We start from the raw sequence: 25,403 nt of genomic DNA on the forward strand, positions 1-25,403 counted from the left end.
GCAAACATTCCCGGTATGGGGAAACTGATGTGCTTTATTTTGTTATTCTTCCAAGGAAGCAGCGCTGATCTTACTTACTGGCACGTTCGGTGAGTCACGCGTGACTCATCACGAGTGGGCGCTAATAGTCCTGCAGTGTTGTTTTTGTGCTCCCTCACTCCGCGCACACACGCATGCACACTGTCGGTATCCGGGCAGATAGCAGGTCATGTGATAAACGAGTCTTTATTTATTTATTTGTTCCAATTTTTTTTTTTTGTGGAATAGCAGCAATAACCTCCTTTCGGGAAGTGCCACGCCGCTAACTTGTAATTGTTCCCTGCCAGAGGAACGATGTAGAAGCGCCGTAAAAGTGATTACGTCACTGTGGACATAAAAATCCATAACTCTACCACACGGATGTGCAACTTAAATGATGGAGGGGAGGGGTTCATCGGCGCTACTAGGGGGCTACATGGCACTTTTGAACCAGATGTATGGCAAAAATGCCATTTTAACTATTGACAAAAATGTGCCAGCCTGCGAATAGCCAAAGTCCATAGAAATGCATTGAGGAATAAAAAAATTCTTTGGGGCTTTATAAAAAAAAAAAAAAAATTTTTATAAAGCCCCAAAGAATTTTTTTATAAAGCCCCAAAGTTTACAAAAAAAAACAACAACAAAAAACAACGCAGATAAACCTACTCATTTTGGCTCTTAAACACACACACACAAAACCACACGAGTACAGTTTTTTTTTTAATGTCAGAGCAGTTTAGTTGTTACAGTAACATTTAATACTACGGGTAATAGTAACTATAGTTTTTTTTCATAAATAGTGCACGACTGTGTTTGCACTGTTGCAAGTTGTTTCAAATGTTAGTTCAGGAATTTGCTGCCGACTGCTAAAAAATGAAAACCAGCCTGCAAATGGTATCCCAGCGCGTTGTTTAGACACCCCTGGTCTACCGTCTTAATTGAAAAATCTCAAAGCACACTCACACACGTTCACTTGTTCGCCATGTCAATGAAGGTCACTGGGACAGATGTGTTTGTAGTTATTGACGAATTATCTTTGGCCCAATTAAGTGAAAATGAATAATCAAAACACCCGACACTCACTTCTCCTGTGCTGACTTGAAAGTCATTTTCACTGCTTGACAAGCATTTTACACATCATAGCAGACACTGACGTCATCACACATCCGATTACCTGATTGTGTTAACGTGTATAGATTTGTGACGCTATCTTGATTTCACTGGTTTCTGTATCAGCAACAATGGCGGTTTAACGCCGGTTCTTCTGTCACGACTTTGATGCGGGATCGCTCGTATTTTGCAGATCTATCCCGCTGCATTTATAGGTCAAAGGTTAAAGTTGACATGGATCACTGTTCATCCCCCGAGCTGCTTATCAACTCTTTCTGCTGGCTCATCATCATCATCACCATCATCCAGCTTTTCAGTGGTTGCTGTAGAAACGGTTGCCATGGTGACCAGTGCCCGTAAGTGATGCAAGCATTCCAGGTGCAAGCCGACCATGACTGTAGACCCTGTGAGCGTAAGGCCTTTGTTTTACTGTAAATGATCCAGCTCCCTAACGGGGAACGGGAGCGTTATCTCGGCCTTTAGCGACTGTCCGCTTATTCATCATGTCGAGCCACTTCCAGAGAGCGATGGGTGGTGTTCAGGTATTAAGTTCAAGCAGCACCATACTTGAACTGCATTTTGACATCACAACAAACACACTTTTTAACGGAAGTCTCCTCTTTGTGGACATATTGTTTTAAGAGGATGTACAATTATTTCTTTGTTGTTCAGCACTTTGGTTCTATATTTGGATCAAACATGGCTGGAGGGGCTGAACATTTTGACCAGAGAGAGTGCAGCAAATCTTCCCTTTCAATTGCTGATTGCGATCTTCAGTGGCTACCCTACAATGACGAGTGTGACCCCCTCTGCGTTTCATGCTCAGGCTAGATGACAGCTATTGGCCACAAACGTTTCAGTTTTGATTGATGCTGGAGAGCTTGATTAGAGGGTAGTAATGTAAACAGTAGTTTTATACTCTAAACATTTTTTTATTCAAATGACTGTCGCTGATGGTGTATTGGTGCACTTGCCTGACTTGTGTGCGGATCAGTTCCCGTTCAGCTCTGTGGGCCCTGAGACCGGAAAGCGACCAGTTCTGACCCAAGTCAGCTGGGATAGGCTCAAGCACCCACCGGCGACCCTGCACAGGATCAGCGGTGTCGAAAATGACATGTTATGACGTGACAAAAAAAAATTGATGACTCATGAATTTGCTGACCAATTATTTTGTTGCCTGGACACAGAAGTAGCCATTCACCTATTTTCGATACCTGGCTTGGGAGAAGGTCAGACTTCACCAATGGGAATTATATACTAAAATTATTTGTTCATTCTAATGACGCATTTGTGTTATAGTCTTTTCTCACTTTGGAATGTTTAAGATACCACTTAAAGCATTGCTTGTGCAGTTAGTAAAATTCAAATTATGCTACTATTTCTGGTTGAGAACACTTCAGAAAATTATAACTACTACAAACAAAATAGATTTTCAAATGTAAACAAAATGATTTGTCAAGTCATGGAGTTCAAGTTTCACTCAAGTCAAGTCTCTCATGAATTTTTGCCAAGCAAGTCACTCAAAAGTCATAAAAGCAGCAACTTGAGTTGAGTCCAAGTATCGTTCCTGTGGTGAAAACAATCGCAACTACTATGCTAAATTGTTGACCGATTTACATCTTGATAAATTATGTGATGTCCATCGATCTGTGCATGTCACGCCTGTGAAATGGCTGTCCAAATTAAACGTAGTTAGTTATTATCTCTCTCAGTCTCTCTCTCTCAGGTCTCTGCACTCTGCTCTAATTTGCGTGCGCGCACACGCTCTTGGGGGCTCGGCCCTACGTAATGGCGTCGGGAGCGCGCGCGCGACTTAAAGCAACGCGTCGTCCCATGTTGATGTGTCGCAGATATAAAAAAGTGAGCCAGGAGAACACTTTGCGTGACGCGACCCGACCACCGAGAAGCATCTGAGGCGTTTAAGCGTCCCGAACGGACATCTCTTCCCTTTTGCGCGTGTTTCTTTTCCTTCCTTCTTCTTCCACTTGTGCCTCAACGGCTGCTTGTTTGGAGCGGGGATGGAGCTGTCATCCATCGGAGACCAAGTGTTCGCGGTGGAGTCCATCACGAAGAAGAGAGTCCGAAAGGTGAGCTCCGACACTTTAATCCACTCCACTCAACTTACATAACTTATTTTCCGTGTGCTTTCTGTCAAAGAGGAACGTGTTGTGCGCTCGTGAAAGGAAAACTAGGCCACGCACTTTACATTCACTCAAAGACATATTCAAACTCCTATTTTCATTTCATAGGGGGTGTGACATACACGCTTGTCTTTTTTTCATTTCATTTGCGGAGGACATACGCGCTTTGTATTTTCATTTCTGGAAGTTGGAGTTGTCACGCTGCTGTGCTGTGCAGAGATGCTGCAGCATGTTTGTGCAGGAGCCTACGCAGATGTAGTACACAGCGAGAAGGGGGTGTGTACGAGTGTGTTGTGTGCAAGGTGGCCGACCAAACGCAGAGCTCATTTTTGTTTTGTTCCCATGCAGCACTTTTAAATTAATACACATCCGTAGGAAAAAAAAAACGGAGAACGGAACTGACTAGTTGTTTACATAAAGTTGTGGCGATAGTAGTACGCATTGTTCAACACACGTGACGTCAATGTTGCGCAACAGCACGTTGTTTACATGTTCCCGTGGCCCCACCTATCCGAGCCCCGCACGGTGTTGGGTTGTCGAAGAGTCGCTCTTGTGTCCGTGCACCGTCACGTCACGCGCGACTCTTTGAGAAGGGAGCGAGCGCGAGAGAGACTGAAAGGGGCCGCGAACATGACGTCATTCCTCAGAAGAACACCATTTGACAAGGAGAATAATACCCCCCGCCTCCCCACATACGCACACTTTAAAGTGGCAGACATCGTCACATTCATTAAAGTACACGTTGTACTCTTACGGGTTTTATGTATTGGCATGCCCTCGAGGGTAACGATTTTGATGGTACAGTTCTATATTTTAATGCAGATCAAAGCAGCATGATGATGTCGTGGTTACCATGTCTATCTCACATTTAAAAGATGACTTTTTGAATCAAGTGGCAGGAGAGAGGGAAGTCTGGATTGGACTTTTTCTGTTTAAGCCCCTGACCACCTCGATCCCACTAAGCAGAAGAAAATGGCTGGACTGTTGTGCTTTTTAAAAACACAAGACACAATTGAATAGAATGTAAAGAATTTTTACATTTTTGCCACCTTTTTTGTTTTAACTCAATGGGCATGGTGCTGCTCCTTCAGGTATGCACGCCCTGGCCACCTGGGGGCAGTATAATACCAGCATCCAGATACACATGGAGAGTTATTAGTTTTTTAGTGGCTAAAGAATATTTGCCCATGAGTATTTTTATACCATCTGTCTACATGTGTTTCACTACCGTTTGTGTTAAAATATTTGTTGTTCATGGGGTTATATAACACCACTACACTGATGCTATTCTTTGGCCTGTCTATGGCATTTTGCAGTTTGTTTGTACTAAGCTAAACAAGTTTAAAAAAAAAAAACATAGTGGTGTTCTAAATATGCAATGTAACATGCAGTAAACATATTGAAGACAGTTTACTCTTTTTAAGAATTGTTCATTATTTGTCAAACTGCAGCTTGTAGCAAACAGAAATGAGTTGAGTGCATTCATACTGAATTTGTATCTCACATTTTTGCTTGCATTTCAAGGCAAAATATTTGCCTTGAAAAACTTGCAAATCATGTCACTACTATCTCAAGCCACACTGCGCGCTAAAGTCCCAAACTCACTCTCCAACTAACATGCTTAAATAAACAAACGCACCAACTGTTACATCATGACAAGGAGACAAGACTGTAATCCACAAAAAAACGGCATTCATGTAAAAATTAAATGCTTAAAATTCTTTCCCCTTGCTGTAATTTTCCAAAAATGTCTGTTTTCAATGGACGCCAATTCAGTATGCAGCGGAGATAACAGGAGCCCACAAAAAAAAAGGAAGTCTGTTTTTCTGCGTTCTGCCATATCCTCGAAGTGCTATTTTCCCTGTCTGTCTTTCTGCAGGGTAATGTGGAGTACCTGCTCAAGTGGCAAGGATGGCCCCCAAAGTGAGTAATCCCTGACTCATCACCCAGTGACATCATCGCTATAATATACGCTCACATCCAGCTTAATGTGACCTTCGTTTCCATATAAAGATGGGCAAGCGCGATGAATGTTAATGTGTGCTTGTGTCTCTGTGGGCAGGTACAGCACTTGGGAGCCAGAGGACAACATTTTGGACCCTCGTCTGGTCCTGGCCTACGAGGAGAAGTGAGTGAAGTCTATTTTTTGGAATCTTTTTTTTTTTTGTTGCCCTTCTTGCTCATTTCTTTGTTTTTACTTGTGTCATCCCAGTCAACAGAAGATCAGAGCTCTGGCCTATCGCAAGAAAGGTCTCAGACCCAGAAGCCTCGTCTTGAGGGTAAAGTCATACACGATTTGCATTGTTTCACGTCATGGCTGGTTAATTTATGACATTTTTTTCAAGTTCAACGGGCCGGATTAAAACGTTTAACGGGCCGCTTCTGGCCCCCGGGCCGTAGTTTGCCCACACCTGGTTTAGACGTTAGCTCGTAAATGTAAGGTCAATGTTTTTGATAGTATTTAGATCTCGACAGGCCACCACAGTTGCAAGTGCACCTCGTTTTGTGGCTATACAATGAAAACGACTCCGCAATCAAGGTGCTGTCCTCGTTATCATCCAAGGTAGAGTCCTTCAAGTTCCTTCTTTGTGTCCTTCTAGAACATCTTCGCCATGGACCTCCGGAGCGCCCACAAGGCCCCGGACAAACCTCCGCCACGGCTGCGCCTCTCGCTCACCCGCGCCATGAGCACGGATGTGGACCATGTCGAGCGGGGAGGCGCGTACTGTCGCTCAGTGAGGAGGACGGCGACCAGGCAGATGGCGTCCAAGCGGAGCGCGTGCGCGCGCTCGAACAGTGCCGTCGGGCATCGGGGAAAGAAGGCGGAGGATTGGGAAGACACCAGCGAGGAAGAGAAGCAAGAGTCCGAAAGCAACATGGAGGAAAGGCGGGCAGACAGTTTATATGGTTTGTTTGTTTGTGACTTGGGAGCGTGAACTTTGACCTTGTTGTCATCTTAAACTTTTCTTTAGGCAAGAATTGGCATTATACTTTTTAAAATTTTTTTTTAACAGTATCGTTTTGCCGCCATCTAGTGGCATACATGTGCTTTAGTTAGTTGAGGAGCTTCGTTTAGATAAAATTAGTGTTTTGCTGTTATGGTGTGGCATCTACGAGCAATTAATTTTATTAAAAAAAATTATATATTATGTAAGAACCAGATGGATTTTTTTTTGTTCAAATCTGTAAAAAGCTTTACAGTCAAATCAAATCATTCTCAAGTGGTGCGTTTGCTCCCTCTTGTGGTACACAGAAAAATTACTGCCCAAGTATCATTCAGTTGTATTGAACTTTTTACTACATTTATATTAAAGCTTTATTTTTAATGTTGGTCATTATGGTGCTATCATTTGTCTCATCGACTGAAACCGAACTTTGTTCCTTCAAGGTCATTCTGAGTGCAGCTCGCCCCCCGCACTGGAGCGACAAGATCTAGAGATGGACGCGGAGGAGAACGGCACCAAAATGTGGTCGGACCCGGAAGACGGAGGCGTGGCTACAGCTCCATGCGACCAACCAAAGGACAGCACCTCAGACGCGGTAACCGCGGGCAACCTGTCAGACGGTGAGACAGCCGAGGAGGAGGCGCGGTCAAGGCCCGAGAGTCCTGGCGTGCGCCTGAGAAACGACCTCGCTTTGGCGGTAGCGGGCGGAGATGCGGTGGTCCACGATCAGAACGTTACCACGACGACGGCGATGGCTCAATCACAGCATCCTGGGAAGGTGATCATGACCGAGGTGACCATCAAATCGCTAACGGTGACTTTTAAAGAGGCCACGGAGGCGGAGGGCTTCTTTAAGGACTGCTAAACGAAGGCACCTCCATTCAACGACAATAATCAGACTCGCCACTCATTTTGTAAAACCGTACATGTAACCACGAAAGTCATGTATGTAACATGTTTACAAAGACAAATTCCTGCTGAGAAGAAAAACATGAGTGGTGATTTTTATTATTGAGGCTCGTCGATTAGAAATTCTCAAGAGTCAAATAATGAGACGGTGGTCAAACACTCACTTCTTCCACGCAGCTACTTGTGATTTTTATCCTTCAGGTTCTTTTTTTTTTTTTTTGAAGGAATTCCAGAGAGTCTTATAGTGAGACACAGGTCAAACTCACTTCTTCCATGCAGCTCCTTTTTACTAAAATCGTCTGAAGTGCTTTCCAGCTCGACATCACGCTCAGATTCTTATAGGCGTCTCGTTTCATTCGCCCTTCTTACAAATATGTTTGGTAAAGAGATTGCCACCTGGATCCGAGTTTATTTCTGTCCCAACAGAAATAAAACAAAGAGAAGTAATGACTGCTGCTCATATGAAGGAAGAAGGAGGCACAAAAAAAAGAAGTACTGTTGTGTTTGCTGTCTGTTTTAAGTACTATAAATGCTACTTGGTTCTATTTTTGTATTACCAGTTGATAGTCCACTTTACACGACTAGCCTTTGTGCTTTTCAAAGGAAGACGTACCATTTTACACTGCTGCTGTTACGCTTTGTATTATAATGTACACTAAGCAGATGTACATTAGATCAGACAGTAGAGAGCTTTTGTTATTTATTGCATGTCGTGTGTATAAGCTCGACTAACGTACTGTGTATGTGTGTGAATCATGTCTTTCCTTGGCAGAAAAACACATTTTTATTTCGACTGCATTTCCAATAAACATGAACTGAAATGATTAGCTTTCAGAACAAATCTTTTATTTTTCTAGTCCTTTGTTTATTTCTCTTAGTTATCTGCAGTGAATTTAAATGGTTGCGTTATTGTAAACAAATAAAAGTATAAGTAATTTGGATATGCATTTTTAAAAAAAAAAAAGCTACTAGAGAATAACAAAAATATTGATATGATTGAACAAAATATTTTAATGTGGGTCTATCAGTGCTGGTAATCATAATAAAGTCAGAAAAAGTACAAGTAGCTTCAATTCACGTTATAGATGAGTTTACGTTGTAGTTTTTTTACATCTCCACTAGAGGGCGCGTTGTACTTAAAATGATTCTTTCAAATGGTTTGCGCTGTATTGATTCCGTGCCACTGGCCTCTTAATTAGGAGCTCCGGGTGTTTCATTAAAGTCAATTATACTACTTTTGTCAGCAAGAAGTGACCACCAGAGAGCAGGTGACAACACTGTCAGTGGATCTCAGTGGAAAGGATTAAAGGATTAGCACTGCATAACTGAATACGGAACTGGACATGGTTACTTGTTTGGGTTCCTGCTGCAAACGTTTGTGTTTGCTTTGCTTGGGGTTCTCAATTTGATGTCATTCTAAACCGAATGAAATCACGAATGACCGAGTTCAGTTGGTTGTATCGAATGTTTGTCATACTAACATTATTAGTTCATGTTTCTTACTCAACAGGATCTGAGACAGATGACCTGATAATGTGGTAACTCACTTTCAGGCTGCTCTACTTTAAAGTACAGCGCTTGCTCATCAAAATTCAAAACTCAAAAAGCAGCAGAAAAAAATCAGAGTGTGGTGGACTGCTAAGAAGATATTTACATTTTTTTGTTCTCCGATGTGTTCTCTTTTACACAATTCGTCTCAGACGAGCAGTTGGTCCAAACTTAGTGAATAATTTCAACAAAACGACACAAGAGATTAAGTCAGTAGGAAAAAGTTTGATGTATTTGTGTGGAAAAAAAAATCATTGAAATGTCAGCAGCCAATACAAGGCTTCAGCCTATTGCCATTTGGCCCGAATGAGTCATCAGTGCAAAATGCAGCGACACGCCACTGTAGCACACATTAGCAACAAGTCAATTAGAGAAAAAAAAAAATCCTTAAAAAAAAAATTCTATAAATTGAATGCTGCTGTTAAAAATCGAGCAAACAATGCAGTTTGGTCTGGACAGTCACAGCATTAAATGGACAAACATGTTTGTGGCCAACCGGACAAGTAGGAGGGGCTTGTTTGTGTGTGTGTGAGCGAGTGTGTGTATGACAAGTGCTATACATTTATAATCGCTATAATATCATGCAACGTCTCTGAGTGTTCTTCTTGCTCTTTTTGTTGCTGCGGTTGGTCTCCTTGTATCTTCTGATCTCCCTCACGAGTGAATAGAACGCTTCCTCCACGCCCTAAACGCAAAACGGGGTCATGCTCAAGTAGATGTGTGCAAAACCAACGCGATCAACGCCAACGTCACGGCTGCGTACCTGTCTGGTTTTGGCCGAGGTCTCGACAAAGGGCACGCCGTAGCTTCGGGCCAGTTCCTGTGCTTGTCGCGTCTCCACCGAGCGTGAGCTCAAGTCGCTCTTGTTGCCCACCAGCACCATCGGAACGCTGTCGCTGTCCTTCACCCTGTTGATCTGCTCTCTGGACGGCGAACACAAAAATGGGGAAATTCCCATGATAGACTAGGTGAACAATTAAAAAATTGTTAATAAATTATTTCTGGAAATTTTATTTTGAGGGGAGATTTGTCAGATTGTTTTGTCCACTTTCCCAGGATGCTTAGTAATGAAATAAAAAAAAAAGGCATCACAAGTACAAATACAACCCAAAAAGCGAGATTAAATCTAAACCCGTCCACGTCAGTTCAGACACTTCACATTAGTTTCATTTCATGGATCACATGACTGCAACGCTGCAAAAGTGTGAAGGTTTTCTTCTATTTTTGTCTCTTTAGTTTCAAACTCTGGTCCACAAAAAAAAAACAAAAAAAAAAAAACATCATATCAAACCCTATGAGCAAATCTGCCAGGGAACTTTCAGACTTGTCGTTGGACTCATTTGCATCCATTATAGCTGACGTCACGTTCCATGGGCAGAGACATCATTTGACGACCCAGCGCTTTTATTTCAACATCTTTAAGAGCAACTACAGCACGGTGTGACACTACCCCAATTGAAACCTGCAAACACTTGACATTCCCTACCAAATCATAAAATTGCCAACACCGTATTAATAATTTCAACTATAAATATACCTCAACCTATGATCCCAAAACATTTAAACATAATTTTACCCTCAACTCTGGTGCACAAAAAAAAACCACACACACACACACACACACACCAGATCGGGGTGTACTGGAATCAGACGAGCTGAACTGAGCCATTTGGTTGACGTTTGGTTGAAGTACCTGTATAGGTGAACGTCCTCGAAGGACTTGGTGTTGTTGATGGCGTAGACGCAGAGGAAGCCCTCCCCCGTCCTCATGTATTGGTCCCTCATGGCGCTGTACTCCTCCTGACCCGCCGTGTCCAAGATGTCCAACAGGCACGTCTCTCCGTCGATCACCACCTGCTTCCTGTACGAGTCCTGCAAAACAAGAACTCCAAACATTCAAGTGAAAAAGCCAAAGATTTGTTCATGTTTATTTCTAGTAACATGATTGATTATGATTTACTGATTTATGCTTGCGACACACTGTTTTTTTCTTTTCAAAATGGTTTAGCCCTAGCATTAACAGTTGCACGTCTGTTAATTGAAAAAGATGCCATTTACGTGATGTTAAAATGACGTTTCCCAACACTGTGCTTCTGCAAAAGTTATATTGTTTCACAAATATACATACTTTTTGCACCAGAGGATATTAACATAAGATTTTTTCATGTTCCCCAAACAGATTTGACAATGAAAAAATCCAATATACTACTGTCTATTTCCACTTCATGTTGAGCCATTAAGAGCAACTTCTCCCTTTCTATTGTCATAACAACCGACCTTATCTAAAGTAAAAAAACCTGCCAATTGAACAGGGGTGTGTAGACTTTTAAGACCAACTTTGTTCACAGTTGTATTATTGACTGCACTGATTGTGTTCACCGAAAATAAGTTAAACACATAGTCTTGTAATAATCGTAGCATAATCTTTTCTTAAACGTATGATAAATGTTTGCTATGGGTGTCCTTTTTTTGGCTTGAGCACCTCAAAAATGTGCATGCACATGCCTGACAATGGGTTATATGTTTTGCAATCAGCGGTGCATGTACTTTATTATGGACTATGAAAGAGATTTAAAAGAAAAGCAAAACCAGTTTCCCAAATGGTGTAGAAGAAGAAGTCAAAATGCAGTCAGCCTGCGTCACTTTAATGAAGAAGTTTAGAACAAAAGTTTTGTATTCTGGTATATTCCCTTCCATTTCCAACCACGCCCCAAAAATTGGACACAATCTGAGAGGTGAAGGAACAATTCTCGTGTTAACAGTCATTTAATTTTTTAGACGGATTATAATCCCTCAAGGGGAAGTTCTGCTGCAGACACTGAGCATTTGTGTGTTGCACACCACCCGCATAGAACCAAATCACACTCATGCAAGCGTGCAAGGAGATGTGAGAGTGAAAGAATGATTTTGCATGGAACGACCCTTATACGGACGGTCCAAGTGTGTCCCACCTCGATGGTTGGATCATATTCATCCACAAAGTGATTCTGGATGAGCTGGATGGTGAGAGCACTCTTCCCCACGCCTCCTGCGCCGACCACCACAAGCTTGTACTCGGTCATGCTTGCAAACTGACGCGAAAGCAAAGAAATTGACAGTAAATACACACTGCGATCGCTCGACAGACAGTCGATAACATTTGATACAGCGCAGTGACATGGCGACCCAGATTTGACTTGAACGCTCAAGTCCATACATGTCGCCTCGAACTTGCGTCACTAACGTAGTTGGCAAATGGCACGGAAGTCCGTCTTATGCAAGAACAAGGCTTACCTTAGTAAATGATTTTAATTCAGCGTGTGAGATCACAGGTCCAGAGTTCATACATGAATATTTGGCATTAGCTTGCTACATAGCGTTAGCCTGAAGACCATTTCCTTCCTCAAACCTCACGCAAAAAAACCCCCCAAAAAACACTTAAAGCCCTCGAGCCTTTTCCAAGCAAGTAAGCGTCAAACCGAGAAAATAAGATTTAGAGCGACTAAAGTGGTTAATTTAATCCACACCCTAATAAACGTCAACATTGGATGCAGCCCTCAATAAACCTCCATTGTGAATCATTGTAAAAAATCAAAATTATTGCGTTAATCCTCACGTTAGACGACCAATAGGACGCGGACTTTAAAGCAGACTTTAATTCTGTCCAATCAAAGTGGAGATTTTCATAGTAGTCCCGCCCAAAGAATATCCAATTATACTTTGGAATGGCTACAGTTGGGCGTGGTCTCTGGAAATCCGTCTCTTGCACTGTACTGTGTTTGTCAGTACAGTACTGTAGCAAGTAACGAAGTCCAAATACTTCGTTAAAGTACCGGAATGATTTTAACCACCAGGAATGTCTATTTTACTTGTATATTTTTCGACTCGTTACTTATACTCCATACATTTCAAAATAGATAAGTGTACTCCTTATTTTGTCATAATAGGCTCGTTCCTTTTTCAACCCATACTGAGAATTAGCTGTTGCCGTCCCAAAACTTTAATCTTGTATTACATTTGTATATTTATATGCATCCCCCTATTAAGTAAATTAAAATGTTTTGGAGATGATCAAGAAAACCAATGTTGAAATTAGAGCTGTAATATGATCACAAATAACGTTTGTAGACGTCTACTGCCCTCTTGCGGTCATAGTGAAGAACACCCATGGGAAATGATCCCCCACTAGTGCGCACACATACACACACGCACACGCAAGCGCTTGTTCGCCGTCCGGCATTGTGACGTTCATATTGCTGCCGCACTCTCCCACTGAGTGCATCTGCTCCCTTATCTAATCTTTGCCTAAAATCGCAGCGATAATCCGTTTCCATCTGCCCTGAGAGAGACAGAAACAGGAAACTGACATTGTCCCTATAGCTGCAAAAAAGACTGACTAATTAAATAAAATATAAAACACACTGCTGACACCTGTAAAATATCTGCTTAGGTTTTATTATACACAAGGATATTTCACATCATAGATCCTTTGTACACTAAATATTTTCCACATTTTGTTTGCATCTTAAAATCTTTAAGATTGAATTATTTATAGACTAGTTCCCATCACGTTTCAACACATTTCATTGAGTTTGAGGAAAACGACATTGGAATGGCCATAAACTGAGACAAAGATGAACGTGGATTAAAAATACAACACTGAAAACTGAAAGTCTTCACAGGAATAATCATTCATATTTTTGCAACATTTCACTTGTAAAACAAAATAAACCCCTGTAAATCCTTAACATTCCAGAAATGTATTGTGTCCCATCAAAACCACATTTTCAAGTTCAGAAAATAGACAGTTGACCTGGAACAATGACCAAATGTCAAAAAAAAAATGTCTAATTGGATTGCGGTGTGTCAACATGCAGAGTGCAGCGTTTTTTATGTGTGGACGTAAACACGCTTCTTGTCTGAGTCTCTTGGCTCTGTCTAAGTGCTGGTGCACATAACTCCCTGTGACTCCATTACCCAACTGCCATTACATCAAGATTTCTTTTAAAGGGCGAAAATAGCCACTTTGGAATTAAAAACAAATCACTTCATTCTAATACATAATGTTGTGTCAAGTGGGTGTTGCTCTACCGAGACATTGGTGCCAAATTCTGGGCTCACATCGTGAGGGGCGGGGGGGGGGGGGTAGTGCACTGCTGTGCTCATTATAACATGCTCACTGCACAACGTTTCAGCACCTGTACCCAACTGACATAACGACGCACTCACTACCACTGACCCACTGATTTCAAATGGCCGCCTTTCAGGAATTAGACAAACAGCACTGAATGAGAGAAGACAAAGCAGGAAGTATGATGGGGGGGGGGGGGGGAAGGCAAACGCCACACATCATGTTTTTACTATTTTGCACCAGTTAGATGACAAAATAGCTCACAGCACACTGTTTTTGACACCCCAGCTCTACACGTCAAATAAAGAGTCCGGATTGTCGGATGATTACTCATCATATGTGCCATGTGACCCATGAGCCGATATGGGCTTGACCTAGTTAGGTCAGACACAGGTGAGCTTCATCTCGACATCATATGCATCTCTATGCACCAGGATGTGTCGAATATGCATGGTATCAAATTCATGGAGAAAAAAAAAATGTTCCGAAAGTTTTCAAGGTTGTCGCTCAAAAAAACAGTGTTTAAGCGCGTGTGTGTGTGTGTGTGTGGAGTTCCTTATTATTGTTATTTAAAACCGCAGACATGCATTCCCTGAAAAAAAAAGTGAGTGCAGTTTAAACAGATTTGAAATACAACACAAGGGAGATGCAAGATGCACATCCTCCTCCAGATGGAAATGGACCAATCACAGCGAGCCGTGCATCAGGGAGGATGTCTGGAGGGGAAGAGCTGAGAATATAAATACTGGATGTGTTTATGTATAATTGTCAAATGTAACACTGCCCCTCCACCACGCACACAAATCCACACAACAAAAGAATCAACATACTTTTGTAATTGTACAAAAGTACACAAGTTCTTGCGTTCCTGTTTTTGTACTTTTTCATGTTTTGTACACACTTGTATCAGGTCTGTCTCTCTTCTACGTCAGCTTCATCTCCTCTACGCCGCTGCACTTGTGTGAGTTGTATCCAGGCGGCTGCACGTACTCCTCCGATTTATCCCAGTCCGTCACCCATCCGGCCCCGCCTCCTCCGCCGCCGTTTGAACCGATCACCTGTTGGCTCATGGCTCCGTACTGGCCGCCGCCGGCGCGGTAGAGATCCTCCGTCTCGTTGGCCAGCTCGTCTTCGTCGATGATGCCACACTTCTCCTGGCTGGTGTCTTCGATGTCGGCCCATGGCTGCTTTTCTCCCGATGCGAAGAGTCCTTGAATGTATGACATAGTGTGGGTCTTATCGGACATAGGATATAAAAAGTCTACACACCCCTGTTCAAGTTTTTCTTATATGATGAATGAGACAGAGATAAATCATTTCAAAACTTTTTTTCCACCATTAATGTGACCTATAAACTTAACTGAAAAAAATATTTTAACGAGGGGATGTAGAAATAGAGAACTAAAGATTTTGATAAGGTCCTTTAAAATCAAGGTTGAACTTTTTGGCCACATTCCCAAAAGGTCAAGATAAAGCGACCAAAGCTCTTCTTCGTGAGGTGACAAGGATTTGGACCATTCAGGTGTGGGCAAACTACGGCCCGGGGGCCACATGCGGCCCCCTAAACGTTTTAATCCTGCCCGCTGAACTTGAAAAAAAATTAAATGAATAAACCTTGTTAATGTTTTATTTTCTAAATACTGTCGTATGTCAAAGACAGATATTTTGTTGTAATTCTTTTGTTCACTTTCATTTAAAAGGATTTTTTTTTCTCCGATGAGGTGAGGTTACCAAAACACGCCATCCATCTGCTTCTCTGTCAAATTTTAGAACCCACCAATCAAAAAGTTTGCCCACCCCGATCTACCTGAATCTAACAGATAGGAAATCAAAAACCACTCAATCGTAGGTAACGCAAGGCTCATTAATAAATTCTGCTAGCATGCTAATCTTTAAAATGCTTCTTCCATGACCAAAGTTCAGACATTTTATTTAGTTCTATCCCCTAAATTAATTTTCTGTTCCTTCCACGATCACGTTAGCTACATCTGAAGTTCAAAGTGAAGGCTTACCGTAGAAAACAACTCCTCCATAGTGAACCAGGGATGCGATAAGGAAGACGTACTGCCACTCCTCGCGTGTCTGAAATGAAGTGGTAAAATCCCGTTACAACCTTGCGATCTTCCACGCAGCGATGCAGTTTCTTGCCTTATGTTTGGTCATGGCTCCCACAATCAGAGGACACACCATCCCAGACAACGTTCCCACCCCGTTTGAGATGCCCATTAGTATGCTGGCGTAGCGAGGCGCAATGTCCAAGTGATTGACGTTAAAGCCTGGAAAAAAAAAACAAAAAAAAACGAAAAGACGAAAAACATTCAAATGACAAATTCAACCATTTTCACTCAGCACATTGTCATCTCTCTTGTACCTGAGATTGCAAAGCCGCTAAAGCCAACGGCAAGCACCAGGAAAGAGATGGCGACGCCTTTTGTGTGAGAATATCCCACCACTAGTAGGAGGGTGGCCTCCATGCCAAAACCTGAAAACATCGAAAAAATGTAAACACTAAAAATGTGAAAAATGATGATTTATTCCATCATTATTTTTTTGTTGAAATGGTGCACATGTAAAATCACCAGACACTTTATTAGGTACACTTGCACCAATTATGATCCAATAATACGAGTAATAATGACTCAACATGAAGTTAAAAGAGTTGCATTCAACAAAACGGCTAAATTAAAAATGTAAAAAATTCAGGACAGGAAGAGTGATTCGTAACTTCATGTGAAATTGCACTTTAAAAAAAACCTCAAATATAAATGAAAAATTTCAAGGCAGCAAATTTTGATCAAATTTGAAGTTGGCCAATTTAACTCAAAATGTTTTAAGTTTTGCTTTTGTGAAATGTGGCTTTTCTGCATTATTTATGATATTGCATTTGCAAAAGTCACCTCCACAGTTCATGAGCTTCCTAACGTTTGTGGTGGTCATCAGGTTGTGGGTTCGAAGATAGTCCGCCAGCTGGCCCCCGAGAGGAACGATGATGGTCATCACGAGATGAGGCAAAGCTGACACCATGCCCACCTGAAAAGTGGGAATAGCTCTCAACTTTCATCCACACTCTGAAAGCGATAATGCTCATCAAGCACCTTGCTGATCTCAAAACCAAAGACTTCTTCGAAATAGGCCGGCTGGCTGATGAGAAGCAGGTAGAAGGTCCAGCTCCTGCAGAAGTTGGCCACAATGATGGCATAGACCGGCATGGAGGTGAAGAAGTGCCTCCACGGCGTCTTAAATTTCTGCCACCGATGAGAAGAAATGTGAGCGTGACATGACACCTGACGTGAAATGTTATCTCAATACATTTTTACATTTTATAACGATGAATCTGCAAATACCTGGAGAGGGTTGAGAAACGTCGCGGACTCTCCAATCGCATCTTCAATGTACTTCCTCTCCTCTGGTGTGATAGTGGGATGTGCAGCTGGACTTTCGTAGGACACCAAGACCCAGAACAAGTACCAGAAGATTCCAAAGCTGCCTGCGGGAGTTGAAGAATAAGGAACACATTTTAAAAAATGATTTACTCATTCACTGCCATTGACGGCTAAAGACGTCAAAGATCCTTTTTTTTTTTTTTTTTTACTCGGCTGGTAGTAAATGAAGTTAATAATAACAAGCAGGTCATATTATATACTTCCATGTGGTACGGCCCGGGTATAAGTACACGTGACTCTGAGGATGCTCACCATAGACGTAGAATACAGAAGGCCACCCAGTGTATTGCACCAGTATCCCAGCTAAAGGCATGGCCACCACAGCCCCTGCATACGATCCTACAAGTACAACACGTTATTTTTTTAAAATCCACAACACCAGTAAATACAATCCACTGTATCGTGGTGGACACTTCAGTCACGAGGTCAAACTCACCACAAAAGGCAGTGGTGGCTAATCGACTTCTTTCAAGGGGAGGAGCCCACTTTGCCCAAATGCCATGGCAGGCCGGGTATGACACACCCTGCATGACACGAGCCATTTAGGAGAGAGGCTTGATGGGTCATGTATTCTACACAAAAAAAAACCAAAAAAACAACATAATCCCATACTGTACCTCAACAAGGCCTTGACATATTCTGACCAGTATGACGCAGCTGTAATGGCAGCGAGCGGCAGATGGGATCAGCATGTTGAGGGTGGACGTGGCCACGATGGCAAAGCCAAAAACTCTTGAACACACAAGGACAAAGCAAAAAAAAAAAATGAGAATAATAACAGGAGTTGGACAGATTGAGATTAAAAAAAAAAGTTCTTGATTTTAGGATATGGCAGCACTTATATTTCGGTGGTATCTTTTGCACATTAACTTATAAACGGCACACCATTGGGTCTCTTTTATGAAGGAAGAAAGCAGTTCCACACAATGATGTGAATCCCAACATTGTCCTTGTTGACATAAAATTTAAGGCAAAGTAAAATAAGTTTTAGATAATTTTTTGTTTGTTTTAGAAATTGTTTAATTAATTAATTTATTTATTTATTATTATTATTTTTTTTAATGGGCCACTTGTTAAATTCAAGATAAAAAAAAAGACCACTAAAATAATACATTTGAAATAAATCCTGAAATTAATTTGAAGCTGTTTATGATGCCAACATTTGAAAAGTCTTGCCAACCTCCATCTTTTTGTAGTCCTCTCACCTCTCGTGTTTATTCAAGAATATATAAATATCATCGAGTAATACAATATTACACAAAACTATAACTTGACGATGTGCACCACGAGACAAATCACCTGTTGGCTGCAAATTTCTGACATATAAAACCTCCGGGGATCTGTGTGACGATGTAGCCCCAGAAGAAGGAGCCGTGGATCATGCCCACTGTCTCGGGATCCCAAGTGAACTGTGCAGCCTGAGGAAAAGTAACGATGACGTTGAGACGCCACACCAATGCCACATTCAATATTTCAATTACATTAATCGTACATAAGCTTATAAAAAAATACCCGGATCATGTAAAACAACTATCGATACATCCTTTCAATTTTGAGCACTTATCCTCGCCGCCCACTTACCACAAGCACTTCCTTGTTGCCTTTGTAGACGGTGTGGTCGTTGACCATGCTGACAATAGCCACACCCAGATTGCAGCGGATGCCAAAGGAGATGCAGAAGCCCAGGCCCGACAGGATGGCAATGATGTAGCGCCTGGGCAAGCCGAAGCAGGTACAGTCCACCACGGGCAGCTCCTTCTCCTGCACCAGCTCAGGACGGCCCTCGGCGGACAGCTCGATGGTTTCTCCATTGGGCTGCTGCTTGTCAATCAACCTGACAGGACAGGAAACCATTGAGTGATAATTGTATATTATTTATTTTTTCATAGTTTTTCTTATCATTCTTTATGTTTATTTATTTATTTTAAATGGGCAATGGAGAGCGCCACTGCCAACTACTGGAGTGGATGTGCAATTACACTTTATTGTAGTACAATGGGAAAAAAAAAAAGCATGTTCCCCAATGTCACACGCACCCCCCTCAGCATCGAGCCGCCACACACATGCATCATATACTGTCGTTTTTTTTTTTTTTTTTGTGTGTGTGTGTATGTGTGCATCCACGTTGAGCGGACTCGCGTGTCACATGCACACTTTCCATTGAGCTCGATCCAGTTAGTCAGTGAGCTGGACAGTGATGTATAGAAACGAGTGTGATCGTCACAAGGATTTTTTTTCATGTATTTTGTGTTTTGTCTTCACCTGCAAAAAAAAAAAAAAAAAAAAAAATGGTCGGAAATGAAACATTTCATGCACTCAGCACTACCGCGTGAGTCTCACTCCCCTCCCTCATACAACATGGGGCGAGTCACATTCTGACACTTGTTCATTATTGATGCCTTTTTGGATGAGATAAATAATTCAGCGTAGCTTTTTATACTGTAATGTGTCACTATGCATCTATCTGCCTGCAAGGATGTCTGTCCGCGTATTTCCTACTAGCATCCGCAGTTAACTCCACCCCCCCCCCCCGCCCCGACCGCCAGCATCACTTTTTCCCATTCAATGTACTGTATTTAAATTCCAAAAACGTGAGAATTATATTATACTTTATAAAAGCAACATTTTGGAATTTCCCGGAGATTATCTACATCTGCATCCTCCCTCCTACTCGCCCGAGCTCTACCTCTTAATCTGTCACAACATTGAGATTAGGATTATAAAAATGATTTACTTCCGGAAATGAATATGGAGCGGCAAAGTCGTGCAGGGCGTGGTTTCCCCCATGACGATGTAAACCCGTTGCTTGTTTTATGGCCTCGATTTTAGCATTGAAAGTTTTCTGAATTTGACTCAAAATCAACATTTGTGGATATTAATTCTGACCTCCACTATGGTAAAAAAAAAAAATGCCGAGATAACATATGCATACCTGTTAAATTTGATAGATCAATTCGATACTATTAATCATTCAAAATTACAATTCGCTTTTATAGCCCACAATTAAACCCACAAAGAAGTTTGACGTCCGTTCTAAGAAGCGACGAATCGCCCTGCTGCCTTCTCCCGTGCAAACAACGTGCCGAATGGCCTCCTGAAATCCCATTTAAGTGCAACGGAAGCATCCTCATTAGACGCTGAGACAGATTGCAGCCTGACACTTCCACATATGCGACCAGCTAACGAGGCTAGCCCACAGCCAAGACGACTCTTAATTACAGCTGCTTCACACTAAAGGATTAATCGTGGTGTTGTGCAGTCTGTAAATGTCCCAAACCAGCGGAAATGGGAACGTTATGTCACATTTGTGTGTGTTAAATATTGTACAAAAGACACAAGGGTTAAAAAAAAAAAAAAAAGCAGTACCAAGACATCCTAGCCGCAGTACTCATGTCGTCACGAGAGCAAAAAAAGACAGGAGCTGCCGCTACGAACTCTCAGCTGGTAACAACTAATGAGCAAGGTAGGAGGCCTCTGACCTCGGGCCCTTTTGGAATATCATAATTACAACAACAGCAAGAGCCTCGAGGGACTCAGCTCTTACACTCAAGCACCAGAGGTATTTGCACGCTCACTTTGAAACTTGGATTTAATTTCCCACCACGTCATGTGGTGGGACTGTGATCGGGCTAAACTTCAGTGGTGGGCCGTGCTTTTAGGATCCGGGACATAATCAAGTTGAATACCACCAGTAGTACATCACAATTAAAGAAACTATGAATACCAAGGAAAAAAGAACAAATGATCTAAATCAGGCGTGGGCAAACTACGGCCCGGGGGCCACATGCGGCTCGTTAGACGTTTTAATCCGGCCCACCGAAAAAAAACAAATTAAATGAATAAACCTTGTTAATGTTTTATTTTCTAAATACTGTGGTTTTTTTTTAAAAGACATATATATTGTTGTAATGCTTTTGTTCACTTTCATTTAAAATGAAATGTTTTTTTTCTCTGAGGTTACGAAAACACTCCATCCATCTGTTCCTGGTCCGGCCCCTCTGTCAAATTTTAGAACCCATCGTGGCCCACCAATCAAAAAGTTTACCCACCCCTGACCTGTATTACGTGCAAATCTGTCTGTTGTCTATAATAAGTTTTGCTATGACCAATAAATCAGATGACCGGAAAATGCTTACGTCATCACTCTGGGGTTGAATTTGAAACGTGACAAGCAGTCCCATTGCTAATATTTTGCATATTTGATTGACATAGCAGCACAGGCAACTGAAATCTGATTGGACGGAAAAAAAAATTGCTAACAATAGCGGATGCACTCTTTTTTAAAAAATGATGCTATTCCATGACCATCAGAACGATTGCTGAAACTGCGATTTTAATGTAAACTTCAAACATTGGTGCGCTTCGATGCCTAAAGACAATTTTTCGTCGACCATGACACATATGTTGGCTGCTGACCTGTGACCTTTGTTCTCCTGTATATTAAATCATGAATTCACTGAGTGTTCTCTGTAATCCTCTCATAAGAGGATGATGGCGGGAGAGAGAGACAGCCAGGAAGGCTGACAGCAAATATATTACATAACAGCAGACGCCTTCCTGATCAGTTGCCATGTGCCGCAATCGGTCGCGCATTGTTCCTCAAATGTAAACTCGAACGTCGTTTCGTTTCACGGTTTGAACGCCGAATTTATTTTGCCATTTTTCTTAGTTGCGGTATCTCTTGGCACTCCTTCCGTGAGCCATGCGCTCTCCCTGAAGTGAACAGATTGGGTCTCGGTGGGAATGTGTCACCCAGGGAGACACCCTCCCCTTCCTCATCCTGTCACACCAAACCCCACCCCCCCGACCCCCCCTCTCGAGCTCATCGACATACAACTGTGACATATATGTATTCTTTCATACGCTCTATTATCTGAATGACCTGATATCACCATCAGACACTTTATTAGGTACACCTGCACAAACGGATACACCCCAAAAATCTTTTCACAATGCTAATTGTGCTTTGACTGAAACACTTTAATGATATTTTCATTACGCCTCTCTAGTGTACCTAAATAACATAAAAATTCATGAACATTTTAAAAAAGCCCTCGCATGAATATGATTTGATTGCATATGTGGCCCGGAAATCCATTGTCGGCTTGTAATCTCCATGTGTGCGTGTTACAGTGTTTTTTAATCTCCACATACAAGATGGACATCACGTATACAAACTACTAGAGTGCCGTAAGTATGGAGAGAAGGTCAAGAGATGGCGAACAAATTCATTACTTTTCCTCTGTCACTAAATAAGAAAATAAAAAAATAAAAAAGATTTTGTTACTCAATTAATACATCTCTAACGTGCCAATCCAAAACTAAGAGTGTGATAGATGTTGATCGGAAATATAAATGATATTTTTTCAGAGCTGAACTAAAAATGTCAGACTTTTTAGATTGCATGTACACTAAAGTCTAATTTCTTCTAAATGTTTACAAATCAGTCTAGTTTTGTGTTAGTGAGAACCTCTCCTTTGCCGGGTTAAGCTATCTACCTAACTAGTATTTCATATCAAGATTATTATTATTATTATTTTTATTAATGTTTTTATTATTATTATTATTATTATTATTATTATTAATGTTTATATTATTATTATTATTATTATTATTGCATAAAAAAGGCCACTCTACAATGAGCAGTTTTTATTCTGTTAGTATTGGTGAGAGGCAGCGTTATAACATTTGGTGATTTTTCATTAGAGTTAGTTTCGATTTCATTTTCACCTTTGCTTTTCAAATTTGGTGAGTGAAAATGTGTTTTTGAAGCAGGTTTGTAAGTTTTAAAAGTGAAATTAGAAAATAGTTAGTTTTAGTGTGGTTTTTATTAGTTTTAGTATTAGTTTTATATCTATATCGTCGATGTCCTGTGAAAATCACGTATGTCCAATTTTGTCATTTTTTAAAAATGTTCATGTTAATGGGGTGTCTCTCATGTGGAAACTCCATGAACGTAAAAATAAAAAAATGGATTTACCACTAGAGTTTTTCACACGACAGCGACGACATATAGAACATTTGTCGAGTGTGAGATTTTCAAAAAAAGAAGTGACAAAAAGTTCTGTTGCATAAAGTCCACTACAATTTCCAAATGACGGATTGACCTAACACATTTGAAATCAACTCCGAAAGCTCATGCATGGAAATAATTGACAAAGGTGAAAACGGCATTTTCTCTATAAATATATTTAGCTAGGTTTAATTTTCCAATTAAAAATGCTTTTATGACTCAAAATCGTTCAACGTCAGAGTATTGCATAGGAAAGAAACTCGATTCGACTGAAATATTGTCAAATTGTCAGCGCAGCAACAATGATCAAACAATAATTAATACATCAAACCATAATTTGAATATTTTATCCAAGCCGCGATGGCATCGAGCCACTGTGCATCGTAAATGAAATTGTAGCACTCCGGCGGATGTAAAATGGATTAAAAATGGATTACCTGCTACTTTCTGCATTGCAACGAACCTCTCCTCGCGGAGCCGGCCCACAGGGCGTAGTTGGAAACTTTATAAATGTGGATGCCGTCAAAACGGTGACGGCGCGATCGCTGCGCTTCACATCAAGTAAAATTTATTCCTGCGCACCGTTGGTGAGGTTACTTATGTCGAAAGTGTCAAGTGTAAGAGGGACGAGTACATTTGACCTTACAGCGCTGCTGTTTGTGCTTACCTAGTGGAGTTTAATATAGAAACAGGAGATGCATTCTGATGGAGAAAATGTTTAAATAATAAATGAACTTCTGGCTGCTTTCATCATGGAGGCATCACGCTTTTGTCTGTGAGCTGGTGAGATTGCTCCAACTCCAGCGAGGCAGGCAGGGGGCGGGGGTTGGGGGGGCCCTCCTCTCAACACACACATTGACATCCATACAGATGTGTGTGAGAGCACGCATACGACATATTCGCCTTGCATGTCGCCCATTTGGATCGAAAAGGAACGCCTTCAATGTGTTAATTTGCAAGCGTGATAGGATGAAAGTTGTCTCAATGGATGGATGGATGGATGGATGAGGAGGGAGCGGCCGGAGGAAGTGACATGGGCTAGGATGGCGCGAGTGGGAGGGGAGAGTTTAGGGATTTGCGTGGCTCGACATCTGGACTGAAAAACAGGCTATTTCAGGACGGGATTTATACGTTTGCTCGCTACCTCAAATCCGAAGAGAACGGAAGCTTAAAGCAAAGGTTATTGCACGAGCCACGATCACTGATTTTCATCTCTATTTTTTTTAATACTTTAATATTGTCCGTCTGCATTGCAACACTAATATTACATGAATCAATATATGTTGTGGAGGTGCAGGAATATTGTTTTTTTTTTTTTTTAGTGAGTTACATCTTTGCAGTGCACTAAAATATTGTCAGCACACCTGTCCTTTGTTATGGCGCAGTAGCAATTTATTACTCATGTTCAAAATTAATCTCATGTATGAGAATGTAATATCTTGCAGCAATGTTTGCTACATTGATGAGTTTTCTATGATTTTCTGTCACTTTCATTATGTTCTGTGGCTTATGGCCTTTTCACTGCTCATAAAAAAAAAATCTGGATATTTTTGTCTAATGAGGTCTTAACAGTTAGAAATTGAAAGGTGGTGTTGTAGGATGATTTTCGGTCAAAAGTCAACTGTACATGCATTGTTCCCGAACTAAAAGTAGAATTTCGACACTTTCATATTCACTCGGTCGGCATTGCAACTGCGCTACATTGAGGCGCCCCCCTCCCTTTTTTTTTTTTTTAATCTGCACCTCTCCTCCACGAGCTATACACCTCAAACTTAACCCTCATCCTATTTTATTGTCTAAAGCTGATTCGAAACTAACTTTACCGCCATTACAAAGAATATGTGGACCTCCAAACTCAACTGTCTTTCTCTCGCTTGGTCAAAATGTGCGGACGTTTTGAAGTCAAACACATTAATTTCCATAAATAGGGAGGAAAAAAAGTGAAAAATACCTGTTAATTCTGCCCAGAGTTTTGGCCGCGACCGCCTTGAATCTGTCAGGTCGGACCTCCATCCTTCTTGCTGCTCAGCCGGCCCGTGTGCTCCTCTCTCGCGTGAACGCGCACAGAACACGCGTGCATGCCCGCCCGCTCGCTCTCGTGTCTTCCGACTGGGAGGTGAGGAGGCACAATGATGTTATCGATGGATTTATTTAGAGGCGGCAAAA

At 41.5% G+C, this 25,403-nt stretch overlaps 3 protein-coding genes across 3 annotated transcripts; 1 reads left to right on the top strand and 2 right to left on the bottom strand.

Moving 5' to 3' along the window:
- Positions 1-2,907: 2,907 nt before the first annotated feature.
- On the top strand, positions 2,908-7,950 carry LOC148322549 (uncharacterized). The gene is made up of 6 exons (XM_088316101.1): positions 2,908-3,215; positions 5,149-5,192; positions 5,332-5,397; positions 5,482-5,548; positions 5,870-6,176; positions 6,658-7,950. The coding sequence occupies exons 1-6, from the start codon at positions 3,147-3,149 to the stop codon at positions 7,077-7,079; spliced, it is 975 nt and encodes a 324-aa protein (XP_088172227.1). The 5' UTR covers positions 2,908-3,146; the 3' UTR covers positions 7,080-7,950.
- A 931-nt stretch (positions 7,951-8,881) lies between these two features.
- LOC148322550 (GTPase KRas) lies at positions 8,882-12,257 on the bottom strand. The gene is made up of 5 exons (XM_088316102.1): positions 11,945-12,257; positions 11,623-11,742; positions 10,365-10,543; positions 9,435-9,594; positions 8,882-9,356 (listed from the first exon to the last, which is right to left on the bottom strand). The coding sequence occupies exons 1-5, from the start codon at positions 11,993-11,995 to the stop codon at positions 9,243-9,245; spliced, it is 624 nt and encodes a 207-aa protein (XP_088172228.1). The 5' UTR covers positions 11,996-12,257; the 3' UTR covers positions 8,882-9,242.
- An 829-nt stretch (positions 12,258-13,086) lies between these two features.
- slc17a7a (solute carrier family 17 member 7a) lies at positions 13,087-25,352 on the bottom strand. Its single transcript, XM_088317192.1, has 13 exons — positions 25,189-25,352; positions 18,806-19,058; positions 18,524-18,642; positions 17,842-17,956; positions 17,661-17,748; positions 17,477-17,563; positions 17,126-17,268; positions 16,877-17,026; positions 16,679-16,811; positions 16,153-16,263; positions 15,930-16,057; positions 15,794-15,863; positions 13,087-14,991 (listed from the first exon to the last, which is right to left on the bottom strand). Exons 1-13 carry the CDS (start codon positions 25,248-25,250, stop codon positions 14,705-14,707), a joined length of 1,746 nt encoding a protein of 581 aa, XP_088173318.1. The 5' UTR covers positions 25,251-25,352; the 3' UTR covers positions 13,087-14,704.
- Positions 25,353-25,403: the final 51 nt, after the last annotated feature.

This window comes from Idiotropiscis lumnitzeri, chromosome 15 (assembly GCF_059441095.1).
Source record: "Idiotropiscis lumnitzeri isolate Australia: NSW breed Sydney's pygmy pipehorse chromosome 15, RoL_Ilum_1.0, whole genome shotgun sequence".
NCBI classification, from domain to species: Eukaryota; Metazoa; Chordata; class Actinopteri; order Syngnathiformes; family Syngnathidae; genus Idiotropiscis; species Idiotropiscis lumnitzeri.

Excerpts from the sequence above, each read along its gene's own strand:
- LOC148322549 (XM_088316101.1), top strand. The coding sequence starts at position 3,147 with ATGGAGCTGTCATCCATCGGAGACCAAGTGTTCGCGGTGGAGTCCATC. Across the intron at positions 3,216-5,148 it reads CGAAGAAGAGAGTCCGAAAG|GGTAATGTGGAGTACCTGCT; the intron begins GTGAGCTCCGAC and ends GTCTTTCTGCAG. Across the intron at positions 5,193-5,331 it reads TGGCAAGGATGGCCCCCAAA|GTACAGCACTTGGGAGCCAG; the intron begins GTGAGTAATCCC and ends CTCTGTGGGCAG.
- LOC148322550 (XM_088316102.1), bottom strand. The coding sequence starts at position 11,995 with ATGAACTCTGGACCTGTGATCTCACACGCTGAATTAAAATCATTTACT. Across the intron at positions 10,544-11,622 it reads AATATGATCCAACCATCGAG|GACTCGTACAGGAAGCAGGT; the intron begins GTGGGACACACT and ends CTTGTTTTGCAG. Across the intron at positions 9,595-10,364 it reads GAGGACGTTCACCTATACAG|AGAGCAGATCAACAGGGTGA; the intron begins GTACTTCAACCA and ends TTCGCCGTCCAG.
- slc17a7a (XM_088317192.1), bottom strand. The coding sequence starts at position 25,250 with ATGGAGGTCCGACCTGACAGATTCAAGGCGGTCGCGGCCAAAACTCTG. Across the intron at positions 19,059-25,188 it reads ACTCTGGGCAGAATTAACAG|GTTGATTGACAAGCAGCAGC; the intron begins GTATTTTTCACT and ends CTGTCCTGTCAG. Across the intron at positions 16,058-16,152 it reads TAGCGGCTTTGCAATCTCAG|GCTTTAACGTCAATCACTTG; the intron begins GTACAAGAGAGA and ends TTTTTTTTCCAG.